The sequence below is a fragment of the Drosophila grimshawi genome, unplaced genomic scaffold (genome assembly GCF_018153295.1).
Source record: "Drosophila grimshawi isolate 15287-2541.00 unplaced genomic scaffold, ASM1815329v1 contig_311, whole genome shotgun sequence".
Classification (NCBI taxonomy): Eukaryota; Metazoa; Arthropoda; class Insecta; order Diptera; family Drosophilidae; genus Drosophila; species Drosophila grimshawi.
The window spans coordinates 10,026,284-10,048,981 of NW_025063098.1; the positions used below are offsets into that span (position 1 = coordinate 10,026,284).

Sequence of the window (22,698 nt, forward strand, 5' to 3'; positions counted from 1 at the left end):
ATATATGTATACATATACATAGATGTGTGTGGGTGTATATATTTTACTATCTTTGGTTTCCAAAAATGTTAACTTAGACGACCAAGTGCGAGACATCGCTGGTATAACCAGGCGAGTAACGCGGTGGCAATGGATTCTGTTGTGGACGCGTCTTGCCCAATCCCAGCTGCGATGCGGTCAGACCACCCTTGCCCAGATCATAGGGCCGCCGTATGCGCAGCACATCGGCCCCATCTCCCGGCCAGGCGCGTTCCGGTCCCAGGCGCTGTCCCAGACGTGGATAGCGTCGCTTGTCCACCGCCAGGCTAATCGTTCCGGGCGCATGTGTGGCCATTAGACCCACATTATACTGTCGCTGCATGGCCAGCGAGGCGCGAATCGTTTTCCGTTTCTATAGAATGATTAATGAGATATGTATGTCAATCAATCTTCTTTATTTTTTCGTTGACACGAAAAGAAACACAATCCAAAAATTAAACATAACTTATTTAGTTTGAATTTATACCAGATGAACAAAAAGGAATTAAGAAGGATTACCTCAATGGTGCCACGCCATTTGTCGGCTGCGTGGCGTGCTATATCCAAACGCTTCTGCTTCTTCACCTGATGCTTCTTGTAGATGACCTCGATGATGATGAGTCCCACGCCGCCGGCTATGCCCACACCAACCAATATAAAAACGCCCGCCATATTCTTCAGTCCCAGCGTGTTGGGCGTCTTCTCAAACAGCTCACAGTTCTGCTGCACATGTCCATGGAAGATCCACTGCTTATCCAGCTTCTCCATGAATCCACCTGCAATTTGAAATTGTTAACTTAATAGTTTAACACATAAGCTAGAATCGAAAAAAATTACTTTATGTATGAAATAAACTTGAATTTAAAGTACAAATGAAAGCTAATCTTAATGGAAATATATCAATAACATAATATTTAAAAAAATATATATAAATAATGAATTGAAAAATGAATAAATTAATAATGTTCTAATACTCAATAATTATATATTTTAATACTTAATAAAAAAAATGGAAACTATTTGAACATATTTGTTTTTGATATTTAAATGAATTTCAGTTTGTACCATTATTAAATATATTATGAAGTGAAAGAAACACATCGCAAAAAACGTACAATAAATAAATGAATAAAATTTGAATACTTAATAAGGTAAATATTTAAACTAAAATAAGGCTTAAAATTCATTGTATCTTTTCATATTTCAATTAAAACAAACATGAAACTGGTCAAATTAAATTTAAAAATAAATTAATTAATTTTCTATTTTCCTAAGTAAATAAAGAAAAGTATTGTAACCGATTTCAACACACTAGTTTTTAATATTTATATTTGATTAATATATTTTTATATAACATACTCTCATGGAACTCGAGTATGGCCAGCGTGACAGCATCCGTCCAGGGCGAACCCTTCTGCAGTCCAATCCCATAGCCGCTGCGTCCAAATAGCTCACCAGCGGTAACCAGTTCACAATCCTTGGAGGCCTCGTATTCGAGACGGGATGAATCCCAAATAAAAGCCATCAGTTTGCTGAACGAAACAAAAGGTGCAAATATTTAGTAACAAATTTATAATTGTTAATTGTTTCAAGATCACAACAATTACAATAGTGATAATAATACAAAATTGTTGAATAAAGAGAGAGAGAGATCTCGTTGGGGAAACATTTAAATACGAGGACAATACGAATATGATTACGATTACTACGGCTACTGACGAGACATAGAAAGAGAGAGAGAGATACTTGGGGGAGAGAGAAAAAGATAGTGATAAGAGTTTGAATTGAGTGGAAAGTGAAGAGTGAGTACTGAAACTTTCATAGTTGTTGTTGTAGTTATTGTTGTTCTTGTAGTTGTTATTGTTGTAGTTAGTTAGTTAGTTAGGTTAACTATTTAGCTAGTTATAGTTGGGGTGCCAAAATCATGCGACTATTAAACACTCGTAGCGAAGAGCAACAGAGACAGAGAGACAGAGAGAGAGAGAGAGAGTGTGTGTTTGACAGACAGAGAGAGAGAGAGTGCGATCTTCAGTTACCCCTTCTTCACATCCTGAATGGCCTGCTCAGCAGTGACATAGTTATTGGACTCCATGGTACGATACATATTGGACAGTTCCACCTGGCGTCGAAAGTACATGTCCACCGATGAACCCTTGACCGTTGCACAGGTCAAATTTTCCATTGTGTTGCGCAGACGGGCATCATTGATGCCGCTCAGCTTCGTCTTGGGCCGCTCCAGCACGAGGAAGGCGGCCAAGTTGGCCGTGTACGAGGCGACAATGATCATGGCAAAGCCTGCCCAGACCATGCCCAACACACGGGCCGAGAAGCTGCGCGGCGTCCCCTCACCAATGCCGCTATTGAGTAAAACTCCCCAGGCGAACCAAACCGCCGAACTGAGATTCAATGCCTTCTCCTCATTGCTGTCCGAATGCGATAGCTTGAAGCGTCCAAACGGTGAGAATCTAAATGTTAGAGAAATGTCACTCAGTTAGTAAAACGTACACTTAACACCAACATTTAACCACGGCTAAGTAATGTCGGGGACTTGGTTCGATTTGGATGTTTGATCTGCTCGCTGCCTTTCAACCGTCAAATGCAACGAGCATATTAAGTCTAAAACATCGCTCATCGAGTGGCACAAGTAATGCTTGTGTTGCGTGTGTTTCTGGTGATTGACTACAGTTCTAAGACTGGTGAGGGGGGATTGGTGGGAATTGGTACGCACCTGTCCAGCAGATAGAGCACGAGCGCCACAACATGAACCGACACCATTACCAAGATCCATAGCGTGTTACTAAATGGCTGCAAGAAAGACACAAGAGTACTCGATCGGGACGGTTTCTTCTCGAGTATTGTAATGCCTTGGTATTTGAATGGTTTCGAGAATTCGATATACTCGGCACGCTCCGGATTAATGGTTAGTGGTGCAACGATCATGCTAGAAATGAATAAACAGAGAAAAATCACATATTAATCATTATTATTCAAATCATCTTTAACTCATACTACCACTAAAATTTTAAAGTAAAAAAAATACTCCTAAAAAATGTATAAATACGAATAAATATTGCGAAATAAACTTAAATTTAAAGTAGGACTTCAAATGAATCTTATGGCAAATTCTTTAATGAAATAGTTATGGAAAATAGGAAAAATTAAGTTTCCATATGAATTAACAAATGCAATTTGAATACGTAATAATTTTAAATAGTTTGTTACCAATTTTCAATATTTATATTTTATCAATATTCTTAATAAATATCATGACAAGTGCCTGTAAAACTAATACTACAGGCTCCAATAAATCTTACTCGGCACGTTCATTGACCAGCTCGCCAATCAAACCCGTCCACTCTTTGCGCAACGTCATCGCACCGGAGTTATTCCGCAGGATATAGTGTCCGAATTGGCCATCTGGCGACAGGGCCAGATCGTAGGTAAAGTTAATCCGCTTCGACAGCTCAATGAGCAGATCAATGCAGTATCCACGACAGCAGAACTCGTTGGCTAAAAAACGACAATATGTTTAAAATGGTTAAAGTCTTCCACCCGAAAGTGACTAAAGTATATAACCAGTCCAAACTAATCCCTACATAAGATGATGAGTTGATGGAATTCAATTGAAAACTAAGTCGATCAGAGAATGACGAATTTTGGGGGGACAAATTGTAATTATATTTTTATTTTAATCTAAGACACTTTACGTTTATGTAAAATTTGACGTAGAATCGGAAATTGCCCACCTGCGTAATGAATGAATAAAAACATATTGATTTGGAAAATGCAAATCGAATTTCAAGTACTATAAGCAAGAAAGATAATGGTAAAAACATCTCTCTTAATGGAATGGTCTGCTATAAAATATAGGAAATAGTTGGTGTGCTCATAGCTTACTTTAAGTTCAAATTAAAGTCAGCTAAGATTAAGCACTCCATATCCAAAATAACGTATATTTTGTAGTCGTCTTAAGAAAATGGAAAAGTCACAATTTGACGCAGCTAGGTAACAATTTATGTCAGGATTTCTTGACTTGCCTTTGTCAAGTGCTGCAAATCGATATTGTTTGCTTTCAGGAAATTGGAAACTCGATTAGAATTTAAATCTAAAATGGGATTTTTAGCTCTTATTTAGACAGAATACGATACAACATTGCCATAAACGTTTTTTTCCCAATTTTCATAGGTAATCTAATAATAATGATTTGGTGTATACGATTGTATCTCTTACCAGTCGCACCGCTGGCATTAAATAAGGGACATGGACGCTCATCGGGTTCACAGCGGAACTCGTCGTCGCCCATGCGACGCACATAGACAAATGGCTTCTCCTCGATGGTGAGGAGCTTGAGATGTGTGGGTATCATGATGCCCTCCGGCTTGCGCTTCTGTTTGCCGCCCCAAATGATCTCGCTGTCATTGATACGCATTCGCATCTTGCCCCGCGGCTGAAGTATAAATCGATGTTGGATTATACGATATGAGGGATATCTTTTGACTGATTAATACTCACACTATCGTAGCTAAACTTGCCGACAACATGTTGCTTCTGATGTTCACGTATATTGATCACATCGTAGCCGGCATAGATGCGATCCCCGTTGTCATCGAAGGCCACTTGACCCGTTTCCCCGGTGATGTTCCTGGATTTAAGATACTGAAAGAGTCGTTTGCCTATTCGATGGTGTGGAGCGATTAATGATGCATTCAATTACATTCATATCATGTCTTGGTTAAGAGCTCACCTGACTCCCAGTTGACAGCGGAGTCACCACAATCTTTGGGCGCCTCGGCGATAGTTTCATTCGATATCATTTCCTTTATTGCCGAGGCCAGCACATAAACGCTGTCCTGTAACCCAAACACATCATGCATAATGAAGATGCTGGACGGCGACATGGTCTGGAATAACATGTGCCATGCACACTTTACTTACCCTAATGTGTCCCTTGTCGCTGTGGGCGTGCTCCAGCTGCAGGCCGAGGACTCCGTCGGGCGTGTTATTCGCATGGAGCGCCTGCTCCGTCACAATCCACACATGACCTTCGCCGGTCATGTTGTATTCGCCAGCATCGCGGAATATCACTTGAGCGTCCTCGGTGCTATGAATATACACATATATACACATACACGTTATATATACACATTCATATACATATAAAACACAACACAACAGCTTATTTTAATGAGCCTGGGGACACAGGCTAAGGACTAGTCTTTTAATAAGCTCCAAACTTGTCTGTTGATAAATGAACCTAAATCTGCACAGCACTGGGGATCTGGGGACTGTAAAACCTAATATCTGTGTATAGTGTTTAATGAATAAATGAACAGGACATTTATAAATAACGCTCAGTCAAATGCTTATATTTCATTACTGTTGAAATATTTGCAACTTTATTGCCCATGCTAATATATAAAAAAAAGGAACGATTTCATATCGTTTACTATTAGATAACATATCTGATATTGTTTTCTCCGTCTATATAAAGTTATTAAATAAGTCGAAATAGGCAATTTCAATTTTCTTATGTATTCTGCTTGAAGGCAAAATAGATATTCTAAAATGGATGGCCGATTTAGAATTCCATTCCTTACAGATGGTCAAAATGGCGACGAAATCGATATCACAGAAACTGATTTAGCAGTTGGTGAGTTGGACAGTGTAAGTTTCGTAGCCTTGATTTTTGTCGCAGAACTCATTTGCCAATTAGGTTAATGGTCCATCCGTTTTTATTTAATTTTTAAAAATAGTTTTACGTATTTTGGCTTACTAAGATGAACTGGGCAGCCAAAGGATTTGACTGAATTTATAGACTTTATTCTTTTCTAGTACATAATTAGAAAACATTACCAAGATTAAATATCAGCTTGTAAATAGTGATTTAATGAATGGGATCTCTAAAATATATTATAATCATGATTTTGGCAGTAAATTATTACGCATAATAATATAAAAAAAAGATGTGTCCTTTAAAATTAAATCTTTTATAAAAGTTGGAGGAACTCTACATTTTTTAATCAAATCGAATCAACCTTTTTAACATCTTATCTTATTTTAAAGTAGTAAATATTAAAAACATCTTATTTTCTTATTTTTGGACAACCCATTTGAATAAGTACTTGAAAGCTAAATTATTTTTAGAATATTAAGTCTGAAATAATTCTTGAGTATTAATTTATTAAGTCTTGGTTCGAGTTTAGAATAATATTTACTTAAATGGAGTTCCCATAACTAATCGCAATTGCAACCAAAAACATAAATATTGTGAGCGAATATTATGTAATGAAAAGCCCCCAGATGATATGTCTATAAGTTCGTTAGAGAATATTTTAGAATAGTTAAACCATATTCGAAATTCAACAAATATGTAACTTCAATGACTGAACCAAAGATAAAATAGTCTAATTGGACCCAGATTTTATGGAGACAAACAAGGATTGAAGGATGCACTTTGTCTAATAGGAATCCTGTGAGATACTTAATGTGTTTTTAACAAAGAAACTCAAAACTTTTTAATTCTTAATAAGGAAACCCAAATTTGCTGGGTTTTAAAGTGTATGAGTATATCTTATGGGAATCATATCTTTTACAACTAAATTTTTATCTTATCTTATCTTCTAGCTTTTGTAGCATACTTATAGGAACAACTAAGTTAGCATCTAAAAATAAGCATAATTTTGAGTTTTATTAACCTACCTGGCATACATGAGATAAACCCGAGACTGTGCTGTCTTCATATCGATCAAATGCTCCGTAAAACTCTCCAGTTTTGGTTCGAACTCAACAATCAATTCGACTGTGGCACGTACATCGACATCATCGTAGTAGGTCTGCGATGTGGTCTGGAAGCGACCCAAAATGGCGCGTCCGTCCGTATCGGAGCTGTGAATGATGATTACCTGTCGGTGGAATCGCAATGGAGACAGGTCCATAAGTCAATAAGTCATAACTTAGACTACCTACCTTCGTGTACAGAAAGTGACTGAGCATCTCGAGCCAAACGTCCGCTTGATGATAGTACGGGGGCACTGTGCGCAGAAAGGAGACGTGTATGTTCTTGTCGGAAAAGGCCGCATCCCGCGAGGATATGCCAATGACGGGTATCGAATAGAACCCGCTCGTATAACTCACAGCTGCCGGCGACAAATCGCCTGAGGTTTGCTCATGCGAAACGACTACGGCGTAGACCTGAAACGAGACACGGCACCACGACACAAACACACACACAAAATCAATCCAATTGAATGAGAAATGCAAAAAGACAAAACTGGGTTAAGGAACGGTTTGGTGTGGGGGGAGCAATCTCTAGACAAGCGGAAGTGTAAATCGAATTGGGCGTCACCAGAATTCTGCAATTGAGTGCCAAAATATATGTGCATCATTTACTGGCTGTGTGGCAACATGAATCTCATCTGACACCGACTTGTCCTCCAGGGTGTGTAATGAAAGGTTAAAAATGGCCACATTTCTCCGGGCAAATGATAAATGACAATTACGATTGCGCTCACAGCACAATTCGAAATTGATTCAGATGGCGAAGAGTTGAGTTATGTGCGAGACAATGTACGATTAATGAACCCCGTCAAGAGTACTTATTTGAAAGCACTTTTTAAAGTTCTTAACAGAGATCATATTCTAATTGAAGATGAGTGCAATTTTATTACTGTCGCAGTCTATAAATTGTTGTAAAGCAACTCAACAGAAGTACACACTTTATTACAGCTGTCTCTAGTTTATGGGCATTTTTTAAGGTTTATACTTTAATCAATTGTGCAAAAGCCTAAAATCTTTGCGGATATAGTTGGAAACTTTATCAAAAATATATTTAAGTTGTGTTAAAAAACAACTTTTAATTTTGTACCCCAAGGAAACTTAACTTCGGAAAAACAAAATGCAACTAAAATAAAAGAAGTCAACAAAGGAGAATTGCCAAAAATTAAATAAGTTAATTTATATACTTAATAATATATATTTATGGATAAATAATCCACGAACTTCCGTTTTTCATATTTTTATTTATTTATTCAATGAAGACTAAATAAAGTCTAAAAAATGTTTAAAGCTTACAAAATAAACATAAACATAAAAAATAATGACTACAATTATATAAATTTGAGTTAAAAGTTAAAACGTAATAAATAATACAACATTTAAAATATCTGCAGATATTCAAATTTATTGCACGGAATGGGGAATCAATCAGACCAACTGAAAGACTAAACTGCAAAATGATGAATCAATGATATAATTTTGAGAGGGTATTTAAATGCCGTTAATCATAAATCGGATATTTGCTGCCTATTTGCGCTGAATATGTCTTAAAGCAATTCGCAGGCAGTCAGTCAACCGGATGAACCAACGACTGACTGACTGACGAACTGATAGACTGACGAACGAAATGACTGTGTGTGATATGCTCGGGCAAATTACCGCTTGTCACCGACTCATTTCCGACTCATTTCCCTTTGAATTATTAAAATGAAGACCCCAAAAACGTGGATGGTGACGGAGGCACTTTAATTATATTTGCATTTGCCAGCCGAGATGCAAAAAATTGGAAATGATTGCTGTTTGTTTTTCCTTTGATACTTACGCGTTTCTCGATGAGCTTATCGCAGACATTGAACACGGTTTTAATTGGGTTCTTATCCATGCGTATTGTCTTATCGTAGTAGGTGACTTTTCGCGGCACATATTGTTGATCGAAATTTAAATGCTGCAACGCGGGAATTAATATTCATAATCTGCAAATATCCAGTTAGGCAAAGAATAACACAAACACACTTACCGCTATTGTTGTGCGAAAATGCTCCTCGCTGTCGGAATTGCTCAATACGCCGCCAATATTGTATGTGGAGGGATTATCGGAGGCTGTGTGCCTTTGTGCTACGAGCACATTTACAATGGCCGCGCCACACAAAAGCCAGCGATAAATAAATGCAACCCGCATATTGTTGCAGCTGCCTGTGTGCAAACTTTTTAGGGAAATGGTAGCTGTGTACGGTGATTTCTATGCGCTTCGCATTTTCTGCAAAGAGGAAATCCTTTTAAAGTTATTAATTTTTAAATTTGCCCGCCAAATTGGCGTTGCCACCGCTGATCGTAACATGCGCAGCGTTGCCCAACCAAACGCTTCAGTTTACCATATGTTGGTTGTGCATGTTACCAGACTGTTCGCTATTCAAAGCGATCAGATGTTTTTGACACTTGTTGCCTGCTCATTGTGCTCAGTCTTCGATATTGTCGCGTGTCGCTTCGCCGCGATTTTTCTTATCGCGGACCACTACGCAAGCAAGACTTGGAAGATAAAAATTCAACAATCGCATTTTTTCTACTACTTAAGCTATTTAATATTGTTTTAATATATTGGAAAAGTGTGTGGCCTTGTTGTAGGTCACAGTAGGCACACTGGCGTAAACCAAAATATGCATGGAAATGTGTGAAAATTGTAATTGAAAATCTATCCATTGTTGTTTGCTTGCGTTAACGCTTGACGTTGACGTCGCCGTCGACGTCATTGTCTTGTCTTAAAAGCCGTCTTTTGGCGTTGTGTTATTGCCGTTGCAGCGGTGGGCGCGGGGGCGTCGCAATTGTTGACGTTGCTTTGCGTTTTTTGTTTTTACCTTCTTCTGCTGCTGCTGTGAGTCGCGTGTGTTTAATTTTTTCTGCTTTTTTTTTTAACGTTCGCCTATTGAAAGCAGCAGCGCAGTCGCTTATTGTTATTGTTGTTTTCTGCGCTTCCCCTTTGCGCTTTTTGTGGTTAAGTGCGCGCACTCAAGGTGAAAAAAAAATATATATATTTTGAGTTCTTTCGAGTGCGGCTTTTTGGAGTGTGTGCGTGTGGCCATAAAACTTAATTTGCAATCAAATTATTCGATTTACGATCTACGAGTGCTATTGCTCCCATATAGATGATCGCTCTGGTGATGATTCAGTTACCGCAAGATTAAAAATAATAAAATAAAATAGTAAATAATAAAAATATGTGAAAATAACTCAACTCAATTCGAGCAGAGGAGCTGACGCTGAAATTGCAGATTTTACTGTAAGTAACTAAAAAATAAACGACAATTTTGCCAACATGCTCCCTATTATATTACATACAAAAAAAAACCCGTTCCACCTGTTGTTGGCCGTTTAATCTGTCTGGTTTAACGGCATTAAAAAAGGGCTTTATGTGGGTCAAAAGGCAAGTCTTTGATAACGTTTAAATGACAGTTGGGCTAATTGCTAAAAAACAAGTTTGCTTTCATGTCGAATAATTGAAGACAAAACAGAGAGAAAAAAAAGAAAATTTTGTTAGACTGCTCGCACTGCCTATTCAGAATCAATTACAAGCACCCAAATAGCAACAACAACAACAACTGTAAAAAGAATCACGCCCTCTCTCGCACTCTCACTTAGCATTGAAAAGAGGGCAGCGAGCAGACAGACGCGTGCTTAATTAAGCGCAACAGACAGAGAGAGAGAGAGAGAGAGAGAGGACGAGTGAGAGTGTGAGTGTGAGAGAGCGAAAGGAGCAGAACGAGCCAAAAAGCTTTCATATTCAAATTTGTGGAATGGGTGAGATGGGGTGGGATGGTGTGTGGTGTTGTGCATAACTTGTAGTTATTAAGTAGGGTGGGATGATGGCGCCACATGCTGTCCACAGCACGCGTTGCATTCAATTTTTTTTTTGCACTCTGTATAAAATTTCACGCGCACCGCAGATTTTTCGACGACACCCACTCACACACCCGCACTATTTATTAATGCATGTGCAGCTGACTCACATTAATACACACATACATACATACATACATACACAGCAAACTGCCGATAACGACTCAATTAAACGTTCAGCAGTGAAAATCAATGACTGAGACACATCGAGAGCACTTTAAGTTATGCCTGCAGAAACTCTTATACAAACACACACACACACACACTTGTGCTCGTCTACTCAATACTTATACTTATACATAGTTCCATATATATTTATATGTGCATAATTTGCAGTTCAATTAAGCGGCAAGAACAAAAAGATACAAACGCCTTTTGCCATATGCTCAATTAACATAAATAGTTAAACAACAATTTATAATATAAATAAAAGATACTCGAGCAACGCTGATTGACCCGCAGCCAACAACAACAACTATCGCAATTGAGAGTGCCCTTCATAGCAATTACTGCGAGAGAGCTTTCTTCTCCCTGCATATTAAAGGGTCTACACACACACACACACATGTACATACGTATGCATGTATGCAAGTGTATGTGCGTGCGTGTTTGATCAGCTGGAATTGTGTTGCAGTTATTACCATTATCGTTATCATCATCAGAGCCATCAGCGGAACAATTTTCAAAACAATAATGAGACTTACATTTACGTAAACTCTCAATTATAAATAAGTGAGAACATTTCCTGATTATGTAAACGACTGAGGAATAGAATTTTACCAGTGTCAAAGTGAATTCTTTGTATTTTGCTGTTTATTATTTTAATTATTACATTTTCATATAATTTATTAATTGCATAATTGTATACCTCAAATTAACGTTACAAATGAAATAATTTACAATTAAAATGAATAGTTAAATTAATAATATAATAATATATTACTTAATGATTAATAATGAAAAAAAATAAATAAAAATGATTCAACATCTACTGCACGAATTGGGGAATAGTTACGAGGGATTAGATTGGAAGGAGTCAGCGAGAAACTAGAGAATAGATAATATTGACAAATGTTCTACGATTAATAAACGATGGAAGTTGAATAAGACGATGGTTCAGAGATTTTCCTAACTTTCCTTTTTTATATGCCTCACTTTGTATCTGTCTCTTTCTCTTTTTGCTGCTTAGCTGCTTTTATTTTCCTTAAGCTACTCATGATTAACAACAATTGGTCTGATTAGATCTTTTCTGGGTTTTCCGAATCCCACAATTTTATTATATCCTTTATTTTATTGTTTCTTTAGTTTCACTTTTATAATTTAGTTCCTCGCTTTTAATTTTAAATAAATTAAATTCGTAACATTTAAAGTTTGGACTGTTTTTAGTCGACATCAAATAAGTAAATAAATAATAATATAAACAAACGAGAAGAGAAGGAATTGCGACTGAATGGATTGAATTGGGTGGTTTTCTAATAAGGAGAATAAATACATGTTCTGTATTCAAGAACTGTACGGATTTCTTGAGAATATAGGACGAGGTTCTTTTTTTTTGAAGATCATCAAAATTTGCAAAATATTTGCAATTTCTTGGAACTTTCTTTCAATCAAAATTCAAATAGCAATATACCAAGCAAAAATACATATAAATGAAATACAATATACATATTTAATATACAGATAAAGCCAACGATAATGCGGATCGAAAAAAAAAAATCCTATTCACATTCTGAGTTTTTCAGAAAAATTAAGCAAGCCTTCCGTTTGATAATTTGCGGAATGTGTACATAAAAAATGAATTCATTTCAACAGTGATTGTAAACATTGGCAGAGTTAAATGAGGGTTTTTTTCTTTTATGATTCAGGCAAATTCCAAACAACAATTCCAAAAAAAAACATTAGACATTTTAATAGTTAATTATGTCCGATTGGCTGTTATCTCACCATATATCATATAATAAATGACTAGCATATAAAATGCAGAACAAGTTGTAAAATAGGCAAAGGAATGTAAACAGGTGAACAAATAAAAAAAAAAACAAATACAAAAACTCATCCATCGCTCGAAAGTTTTCTTCCAATCTATACGTAAAAATTCGGATTTGTTTCCTTTTAGGTTAGGTTACCTTTGTTTCCTTAGTTAAGCTTTAAAACTTATGCATTTTATGGGGTCATTTGGAATACTCTTTGCAGAGGTGTATATTTATAAATTTCCTATGTTTTGCCAAATACTATACTATATAATACAACTTTTATTTTACTTAGCAAATAATGCTACTACTTCATTAAATCGATTATTATATATTTTTTTCATGTACTCTTCCATGTATTCCATAATTCCAACTTTCATTTTTCATCAAATCTTCTCTCACTTTTTTCATATTTTAACAATTCATTTGATATATTTTAAGCATCTTTTACTTTTTGCTTCTGAATGAATTTTTTTGAAAATAGGATTTTCCTTTAAATTAAAGCTAATTAATGCGGTCTTTTAGAAGTAAAATATCTTACCCCTTTATGGCCCCTTTATATTACCATAAAATGATAATTTGTACGAGTTTAGTATTATTTCGAAAAATATGTTCCCCACATTTCGTGGGAAAATTGAAGATTGATATGGAATATTTCCTGAATTGATTGAAAGTAATGAATGTGCAGCTCCCCCTTGAACATTTTTGCAAGAATTCAGTTCATACACACACACACACACACAATCACACACACTCAGATACATCATTGCCTATTTGTGTGCTATTAATAGATTGTGCCACAGGCTCAACACACGCCAACCCCAACACACCCACTGCGGATGCATCATCAACTTGGATGACGCAGAACCAACAAACAACAAGTTTGATTCCCAGTTTCACGACTATCAGCTCGAAACCTCTTTCGCTGTTTGAATCCCCTTTGTTCCCTCGATATTTGTGCTATGAAGGATGATTTTTTTTCCATGGCGAACGTGCCATTGCTGGCGTTTTGTTTGATGTTGTTTTTTGCTATTATTATTGTTGTTTGTGCCATTTGTGGTTTATTTGTTTGTATTTTTTCTTTTTTGAAGCTGATTGCGACTGGCAGTCGCTGAATGTTGGTGACTTTTTTGTGTAATTCGAACTGACATGCAGATGCATGCCTGAAGATGTCTGTGCATGCAAAAACATATATACATATATATATTTATATATATAGAACAGTACGTGAATTATACAGGGTAACAAAACAGTTTGCAATGCCATCCGATTGTTCAATTGGCATTAGTGATAAAAGTTAAGCAAATGTTAAAACATTTAAAATGACTAAAATGATTTTGCTAAAGTTGTACAAATAATAATAGAAATGTACACTAATAGTTAGTAAAGAGAGTCTTTTGAACAAAGAAAAAATGCATCTGATTCCAATTGTCTTGCAAAAACATTAAAAACTTTATTACTTTATAATATTTTTTTCTTTTTTTTTCTACAGTTCTAAAAATCAATTAAAAAATTTAACAAAATTATTAATGGTATTTCATAGATTGCAAAGAAATTCGATTTCATTTCATTCGTGGAGCGTCCAATATCTTCCCACAGATATACAAAGTAGCCACATCCGAGAAAATAAAGTGAAAATATCAAATGGATGACCTCGGAAAATATCAGACTGAGATTAACGAATATTGTTGAGTCTAGACACCAAATTTCGATTTATATTATCGTAAGAATATAAAACGTAAATGTTTTCGAAGAATACAATTTTCAAATATTCAAATAAACTTTGAGCGCAAATTAACTTTGTAATACGATTCAAAATATTCACACTCTCGAAAAATGGTTTATTAAAATTAGAGTAAATTTCAAGAAATTTAATTCAAATATAATTTATTGCACTTCTTCTATTCCATATCTTTCGATTTTGAAAACTACACTTTTTACTATGATTTTTATCCCTTATCACATTTGTTGTTTTAGGAAATTGGTTTATAGCGTTGTTTTGAGTCACCCGTTAAAATCTCGTTTGAATGGTCGCTTCGCTTTCAATTGTTGATGAGACTTTTATTAAATGCTGGCGGTTTTCTCGATGCGAGTATACGTTGACCTTTGCCAGACATTTAATTGTAGTGGATCAACACAAAAATAAATATTCAGAAACAGGTGCACGACAAATGGGATTGCAATTCAAATTATTTGAACCGAATGCATTGACTACATTTCTAGATCTCATCGTTGGATGGAATCGATGTGGATGCAATCCAATTGACAGGATATCCGGGAGCTGCTGGTGAACACAATCAGGAAGTTGTTGCTGCACAATTTTTCGTTATCTGATCTAATTGAATTTTGCCAAATAAACGACCATTGTTTTATGACAACATCAATGTGGTAGTTGAGGGCTCCAAAGAACAAAGAGAGGAACAGGCACAACAGGCAGGCAGCAAGGGCAGCTCCCAAAAGTGTCGCACGGACAAAAGCTTCAATCAATGCCAAAAACTTTGAAATTCACCCTCCTTGCTCCTGGATCCTGATGCTGTAACCTTTATCCCTTTCATTGTGCGAAAGCTGCCTAAGCCAATCAAGTAGCGAGGGACAACATGGAGCCATGCAGCCATTCGCAAGGACCATTTGCTAAAGCGGCGCCTTTCAGCTGATTCCTATAATTTCCCAATGTGTGCGGGCATGTGGGGTGTCTTTGGTGTGTGTGTGTGTGTGTGTGTATGTGAAATTTGTGTGTGTTTATTTTATATCACATTACGTGTTTAGAGAGCTTTTTATCACAATTGCATAAGGTTAACATTTTTGAACTAGCACAAGACAGAATATTCTTTGTTGGTTGGGGCTATCTTTACTATAATCAAACTATCTACATGGACTTATTTTTTTCGTTTCTTTGGGGTGGGCTTTGTATTATTTTGGCATTCCAGTTTATTTGCCAGGGCTCTCAAGGGTAATTTTCCATCCCATTTTGCACACACGAATTGTTAAACATATGTTGAGTTGCCGTTGCGCTCCATTGAATTGATCGAACCTTTAAGCTGTTTATTGGCATCCGGAGCATACCGGAACGAAACACTTCCCAATCCAATCCCTTTGCCGCCTTGCTACCTGGCCGCCTCAGCCAGTTAATGCTCAGAGCAATGTTGATTTTAGTTATTCAGCTTAAGAGCCTTTTGTGTTCAATGCCGTCTGCTTTTTGGTCTATTGTTGCCAACATTATTAAATTGAGTTCTTTTCACATTTCATCTGGTTGCTTGTAAAATGGTCATTGCGATTACTTGTTTATTTACAACATTTTCACTGGCTTTGAGCCACTTTCAGCCGTTAAACTATCAGCATAGCCAAATAATATTAAACTGTTTGCAGTTACAAAAATTGTAGACAGCAGAAAACAGTTTATAATACAAAGGACCAAATAGCAAAAGAAAAAAGAAAAATAGCTTATTTACTTCACACCGAAGATTAAATACCCTTGCAGACCAGAGGCAATTGCTCACTTTTCAAATTTATTATTAAAATTAATCTTCAGAGAACATCGCCAACAATCTACCAACCACATTTTGTGACTGTAGCTTTAAAATTTTGGGTATATGTGGACATATCGATTTGCGATTACCGATTTCCTCGATTTCCTAGCTTTCTAGTGGACATATGACTCTAATTTTAAGCCTTTTCCTGATGCGGACACCGACCAGTATATATTCCAATCTTCGAATTTCTGGCTTTAAGGGTGTCGACAAAAGTTGCATTCATACATCAACATACAATTTATATTTGCCAGACACAACTTATACGAACGATTCATTTTACTCTTGATAGGACTATATGTAAATCCCGCATTCAGATTTCATCAACTGTGGCGAGTTTTTAATGAGATTTCTCTAACGCTCTTATCTTCAATCGTTTTATCCTTTCCTATAGAAGGTGTGAACATTTAATTTCATATTGAATAATTGCAAGCGGATTGAAATGCATACAGATCCAATAATAGAAAATCCCAATGTTTTCCACTAAGTAGCTATATCCCCAAAAATATAGAATGTAGATAATACAACCGACTACGATAATAAGTGAACCGACAACAGCACTCCAGACAATGCACTGACCAGTCCTGACCGGATCCATTGTGTTTAGACGGAGTCCCTGAAAAGAGCCACGCCTTTAAAGCATATCACTGAAAATGTTTGGACATTATATGTTGATGTATTTACTTTTCACATGAATCACCAGCACACACAGCATTTGTCCTATATTTGGGCATTCATTGCTGCCTCGGACTTGGCCTTAATCAAATTATATTGGCTATATACATAGATATATATATATATGTATAAAGATATACATATATATAATGGCTCGAAGGGGAGGCGGGCGCCTTAAGTTATGCAAACACTTTTGTATGTGTGCCACTCCTACGGGATGCTTTTGCTTTGCTTTCTCTATTCTTTTGCTGTCGCGCACACATACACACACTTACACACACACACACATACACACACACTTACACGCGCACACAGAACTTTTATCCTTCTTTTTCTTTTTTTTTTGTTGGCTGCTGCCTCAACTTTCACTGTGAATTTGTTTTGTAAAACAAAATAGGTTTTAATTTATTTAATTTTGTTGTCGTGTTGCTTGTCTCGTTTTATTTTTTGTTGGCTTACAAGTTTGTAAAAGCACAAGCTACCCATTGTATCATATTTAATTTCCACATACACAACCAACATTGGACAGACCAAAATCGCGGGCGGGCGTTTCTCATACGCACCGTGGTCGACTACGCAGTAAACAACGGTCCTCGACGGGTCTGCTTCGGTCGGAGACCGTCAGTCGCCAAATTAGACTGGCCTGCTGGTCACGACTTTGCGCCTTGCGCGACGCTCTATTACTAAGTGTATGTCCCTTTTTTGGCCTGGCAAACTTTATCCCTGTGCTTGAGAGAGAGAGAGAGAGAGAGAGCTTTCGCGTTGCCAGGCAGCTTTTCTCATGAGTGAAGCTTTTCAAGTTTAACGAAAGCTGTGTTACGCCTGCGCGCTGCATACGTAAACAAACAAGCAATTGTCTATTGTTTTGCATGTTTTACGCTTTCCTCTTCTCATTCGGTGGTCAGCTGATTATACCTTTCGCACGTGCGTTTATCGATGTCACTGCCGCTGTCGCAGTCGACATCGCTGTCGCAGCGACCACCTGTGGCGTTTGTATTGTGCGAGAGAAAGAGAGTGATTTTAGTTAGTTTTGAGTGTGCATGTGTGTGTGTATGGGAGACTTTTTTTTAACCGCAATGCAATTTTTATAGTGGAAAATACATCACACAAGGTATGCCAGCCTATAAAGCGCGTAAAAAAACTTTCGGCAAATCATACTTTCTACATTACAGGGTAAAGCAGCTTGTATTGTGAATAAGTAATATGGGCTGTGGTATGGATTCGAAGCTACACCGCCTAAAAAACTATAAATTACGAATCGAATCCGTAATGGAGTCTTTTCGCTGCTGGGTTGTTGACTGGTTGTAATCTACTTTGAAATGGATTTGTTTTTAATTTGCATTCGCTATAATTTGTCCAACTAGATTAAAATTTTGACAGGCCGATAAGAATACATAAGAAATATATAATAAAATAATTGGTGCTTAAGGTAAAATTAAATATACTGCACTTTAAGAAATTCATGCTCAAACAACAAGCCCTTGTATTACAATACTTGAGCTATATTATTTTCTAATGGTTTTTCCTATTTGTGCACTCAGCTAATAAGTTGTTGAGAAAAACCACTCCAAAGTCAGCAACAGGCTCAAAAGCCACTCAAGACACAAACATAAATGAAGAGGAAAAGCACAAACACAAGCACACTTACAAAGAGAGTCTTGAGTTAATCCGTGACCTTGACCCGTTAAATGCAATTGCATTTGCATTAGAAGCATGCAAAAAGTCAAAGTCATCGTCAATGTCTTTGTCTTTGTCTATGTGGAAATCAAATCATATTTGCACATGACCCGTTTTCATCGGCGTCGCTCAAGCGAGTGCATAAAGCAGGAGAGGCCAAACTAATGTACACAACTAAGAAAGCTAATTCGCCGCGCTGATGCGTGAAACGACATAGGGGAAAGGGGATCGGACGAAGGCAGCAAGCAAGCACACACATGAATGAAAGCAAAAGTTGTGTGTGCAAAATGTTGGATCCAACAACAACAGTAGCAGCATCAACAAAAAAAAAAACACTCAAAAAGCTACACCCACGACACACTGCCTTACATTGGAAAAGCTTTTTGTACGCTCGCGCCTGAGCTTTTTGGCAGCGACTCTACGCATAAGCTTTCCAGCATTTTCATTTGAGCGCTGGCCTTTTGTGGGTCGTCGTCGTCGGCTGTCGGCTGTGTCGGTCACATTAAAAGCTGCATTATTCTTTTGTTGTTTTCTCTCGCTGACTCTCGTTAATTGCGGTCGCGCCGTGCAAGCATCTGCGAAGAAAATTCAAACACCTCGTTAATTTATTATTTTATTTATTAGTGCTACTTATTTATACGACTCCCGAGTTAAAATGAAAAATATGAATTGTTTTGTGCAGCTTGGATTTGTTTACATTTGAAAATTTGTGAAAATATTTGTAAGTGCTTTTTCATCATCCTCCTCTTCGAGCATGAAAATGTACACCTGGCAAATCAATCTAGAGCCAGGCAATGTGAGATGTGAGCAATGTGTGTGTGTGTGTGTGTGTGTATGTGTGTGTGTGTGTGCGACTCTGCCCAGTATCCCAGGAAAAAAAGGCAAATTTCTGAATGGGCCACCCGCCTAGCAGAGGCATGTGTATACATCACACACACACACAACTGTAACCCGTTGATGTATAAGTGCTTACATACACATATACGTAAATCTGTGTGGATAGAAGAATCTGGAAGTTGTTTGATTATTGTTAATTAATTTTAATGCATTTTGATACAAATTTCATTTTAATTGTCCAACAGCTGTGAGCGATACAGAAAAAGAAGAACAAGATCAATAATTTATCATTGTTATAATGATAACAGTTCTAATTGAATTGAAATAGTATAATTGTGGCAGCTGCCACAAGATTTAAAATTGCCTTTTCAATCACATTTGCCAGGAAGTTGTGACTTTCGTACCACATTTTCCTGTTCCTGCCACATGCTGCAGCATCGCTTTCCTGGGGGCATTCTATTTTGCTTTTGACTGACAAGTCGACGTTTTTTTTATTTTTTTTTTAACATTTTGTTTGCGTTTGCTCTCCCTGCGGAATTTGTTGGAATTTCTTTCCGCCCAAGGTCTCATACATCACTCACACACACCCAAACACACCCACACACACAGAGTTTTGCCTGCACATAAATATGAATTTTTAATGTTTTAATGTGCATAAATCTCAAATCAGAGCTATGAGGACTGACTGGAATTTGGCCTAAGTGGATACTGGAATTTAAGCTTAAGACAAATCCACAACTAATTGCCTGTCATTGTGCCTGTCAAGCTAATACACTCAACAAAAATCGACCTTAATTTTAGTAAATTGCCATACTTTTTGCATCAATTTGTGATTGTGGCTTTCTTAAAATCTCTGTTTGCATTTCTAATTTTCAGGGTGAATTTTTCTAAGACTTAGAAAAATATGTAAAAATTTTTTCTTCGAAATTATTATTTGCATTTCTTGGAATCTTAGAATATTTTTTATGTATATAAAAATTATTTCTAAAAACTAGAAAAACGTTTACATTTTTTAGAGTGGTTTACTAAAACCTATGGCAATTTTTATCTGAGTGTAGAAATTGGCAATTATTTGTGAGTAAACACGATTCGCTTCTGTCCATTGATAGTTGAGCTCTTCGCTGATTATTATGCCAGACAGACACACAACATAAACACAACACAACACTCACAACATGAAGGAACACACACACAAATATATATTGAATATTCCGAGTATTGCCCAATAGTATTTTTTGGGCAGGAGCTATAATAAAAATAGAAAAAGAAGAATGCCGGTGACTGACCCAAAGCAAAATAATCACATGGGTAATAGTTAATAACTCAGCGAATTGTATCCGGAAATTTAATGAATTTTATTGATTATTTATTATTGTGGTTGAGGCAATGTTTAACTTTGGACTGTAAATCTAATGTAATTAGTGTGATTATTTAAAATACTTGTGCACAAATATTTGGTTCATATGTCTATTAGGCTGTATGTAGTAAGACTCTTTGCTAACACTCTGAAAATACCAACAATGGACATGAAAATCAATGTGGCATGCCACCATTAAAACAACAATAGCAATACACTTTTGTTTTATATTTTATATATATCATTGCTTAAGCATTTTGACTGCCTCAGCTTTTTGTTTTCATATTGTGTCCATTTTCTATGAACAATGGAGACAAATCACACACAAACAATAAATTATTAAAATACATATAGTAGAAAAGTTTTCCTATGACAAGCACTTAAAATTTAACAGCACAAACTACACATAAAATATTAAACAAAAAATCACAGTTAGAATTCCCCATTCAACGTGTGTCCATATTGGGCACATAAGAAATTTGTAGGTATTCGAATTATGATTAATTTATCTGTTGACACGCCCAAAAAAACTGTCTAGATTTCCCACGTGCAACAAAGCTACTGAAACGATACGATAAATCAATGACAAATTATAGCTGGCTTATGTAATGTACTAATTAGGCTAAATGTGATTTATTCTGCTGCTTACAAACATAATAAACGTATGCTTTTTCTTTCTGTCTACTCCCACAGGACACAGAATAATAGCAGCGACAAATCTTTGCAATTAACTCGCATAACCGGCCACAAACAAAGCGAAAACAACAAGCAGCAGGCGGAATACCACCCGCCGTCAAATCACACACGCACACACACACACACACACAAGTGAAATACACAACACACACACCGCCTCAATATGGGCGACAATATAATTGGCTCGGCGAGCTTCCTCCACTTGGGCGACATTGTTTCGCTTTATGCGGAGGGCAGCGTTTGCGGTTTCTTGAGCACACTCGGGTGAGTACCATTCATACTGGCACATAGTTATTCACTCACTGTACTCACAGTACTCACTTATTCACCTACTCACCTAGTCACCCACTCATTTAGTGTACTTGCCCTGAATGACATTTCAATTGAAGATCTTTGAGGACACCCTGACAACTGTTGCGTGGCGCCTCGAGTTTTTCCTTTCTCAATGTGTCACGCAAAGGGAAGCTACTTGTATGCCAATTGGTGCAAATTAATTAGATATAATCAACATGCTCAACAAACCTTGACAACACTTGAAAATTGCACTTTCTTTTCGAATTTAAAGTGCTCTTACTTATTTATCTAAAAGATACTCAATTTTCTTGTCTTAGCTGTAGAAAAGAATTCTTTACGCTTTAGCGCTGCTAGGAAAAATATTGCATTAAATAAGGAAATATGGCACTTTCAAGGAAAATTAGGCTCTCCGTTTGATTTTTCCTAGCAGAATCATATCAAATAGTAACTGTGACAGTTATTAAACATTATAATTACGATCAGTGGTTATTAAAGTAAAGAATATTGTACTCAAATTTTCTGAAGAGCGAAACAGAATTTAATTCTTATTTGAAGAATGGTTTTTTTACAATTTCTGAATTGAATTGTTAATGAATTGAAGAATTAATGTAAAACTGATTGAAAGATATTTGCTATCAAGAAATTAATTTAATTTTCAACTTTAAATGCAAAGTTACAAATTAAATGAAATATAGTAAAAACTGAATAGTTAAATTAAAATTTGAAATAAAAAAAGATGAAGGTTATTAAAAACTATAAAGTGGACCAACTTTTTTGATATCCAATTACGAGTATGATAGATCTCAGAAAACTGTACGATGAAGTTAACGGTTGTTTTGACAATAAAACAGATTTCTTTACCAATAATCTCTGATTGTGATGAACCTGTCTGAACAGCTGACAGATCAAGGAAATCTATTTATATATATTTAATGGTGTCGCAGGAAACTCGCTTCCTTTCTAAAACTTATATTGGGTACAT

The 22,698-nt window shown here is 36.5% G+C and overlaps 2 protein-coding genes across 3 annotated transcripts in view; one reads left to right on the forward strand and one right to left on the reverse strand.

Annotated features, from left to right (window-relative positions):
* On the reverse strand, window positions 1-17,516 carry LOC6563892 (glutamate [NMDA] receptor subunit 1). Its single transcript, XM_001989760.2, has 15 exons — window positions 17,419-17,516; window positions 8,810-9,049; window positions 8,615-8,737; window positions 6,985-7,209; window positions 6,718-6,920; window positions 4,954-5,119; window positions 4,763-4,868; window positions 4,531-4,691; window positions 4,249-4,465; window positions 3,333-3,528; window positions 2,747-2,959; window positions 2,055-2,483; window positions 1,378-1,550; window positions 538-794; window positions 1-391 (listed from the first exon to the last, which is right to left on the reverse strand). Exons 2-15 carry the CDS (start codon window positions 8,969-8,971, stop codon window positions 74-76), a joined length of 2,949 nt encoding a protein of 982 aa, XP_001989796.1. The 5' UTR covers window positions 8,972-9,049; window positions 17,419-17,516; the 3' UTR covers window positions 1-73.
* LOC6563891 (inositol 1,4,5-trisphosphate receptor) overlaps window positions 9,716-22,698 on the forward strand; it is a 25,424-nt gene continuing 12,441 nt past the window's right edge. For both annotated transcript variants that reach the window (XM_001989759.3, XM_032737683.2), the window contains exons 1-2: window positions 9,716-10,066; window positions 21,420-21,686. In XM_001989759.3, coding sequence (XP_001989795.1) covers window positions 21,586-21,686 — 101 coding nt within the window. In that variant the 5' untranslated portion in view covers window positions 9,716-10,066; window positions 21,420-21,585. The remainder of the gene's footprint in view (window positions 10,067-21,419; window positions 21,687-22,698) is intronic.

Excerpts from the sequence above, each read along its gene's own strand:
- LOC6563892 (XM_001989760.2), bottom strand. The coding sequence starts at position 8,971 with ATGCGGGTTGCATTTATTTATCGCTGGCTTTTGTGTGGCGCGGCCATT. Across the intron at positions 5,120-6,717 it reads GTTTATCTCATGTATGCCAG|CACCGAGGACGCTCAAGTGA; the intron begins GTAGGTTAATAA and ends GTATATTCATAG. Across the intron at positions 2,960-3,332 it reads CTGGTCAATGAACGTGCCGA|CATGATCGTTGCACCACTAA; the intron begins GTAAGATTTATT and ends ATTCATTTCTAG.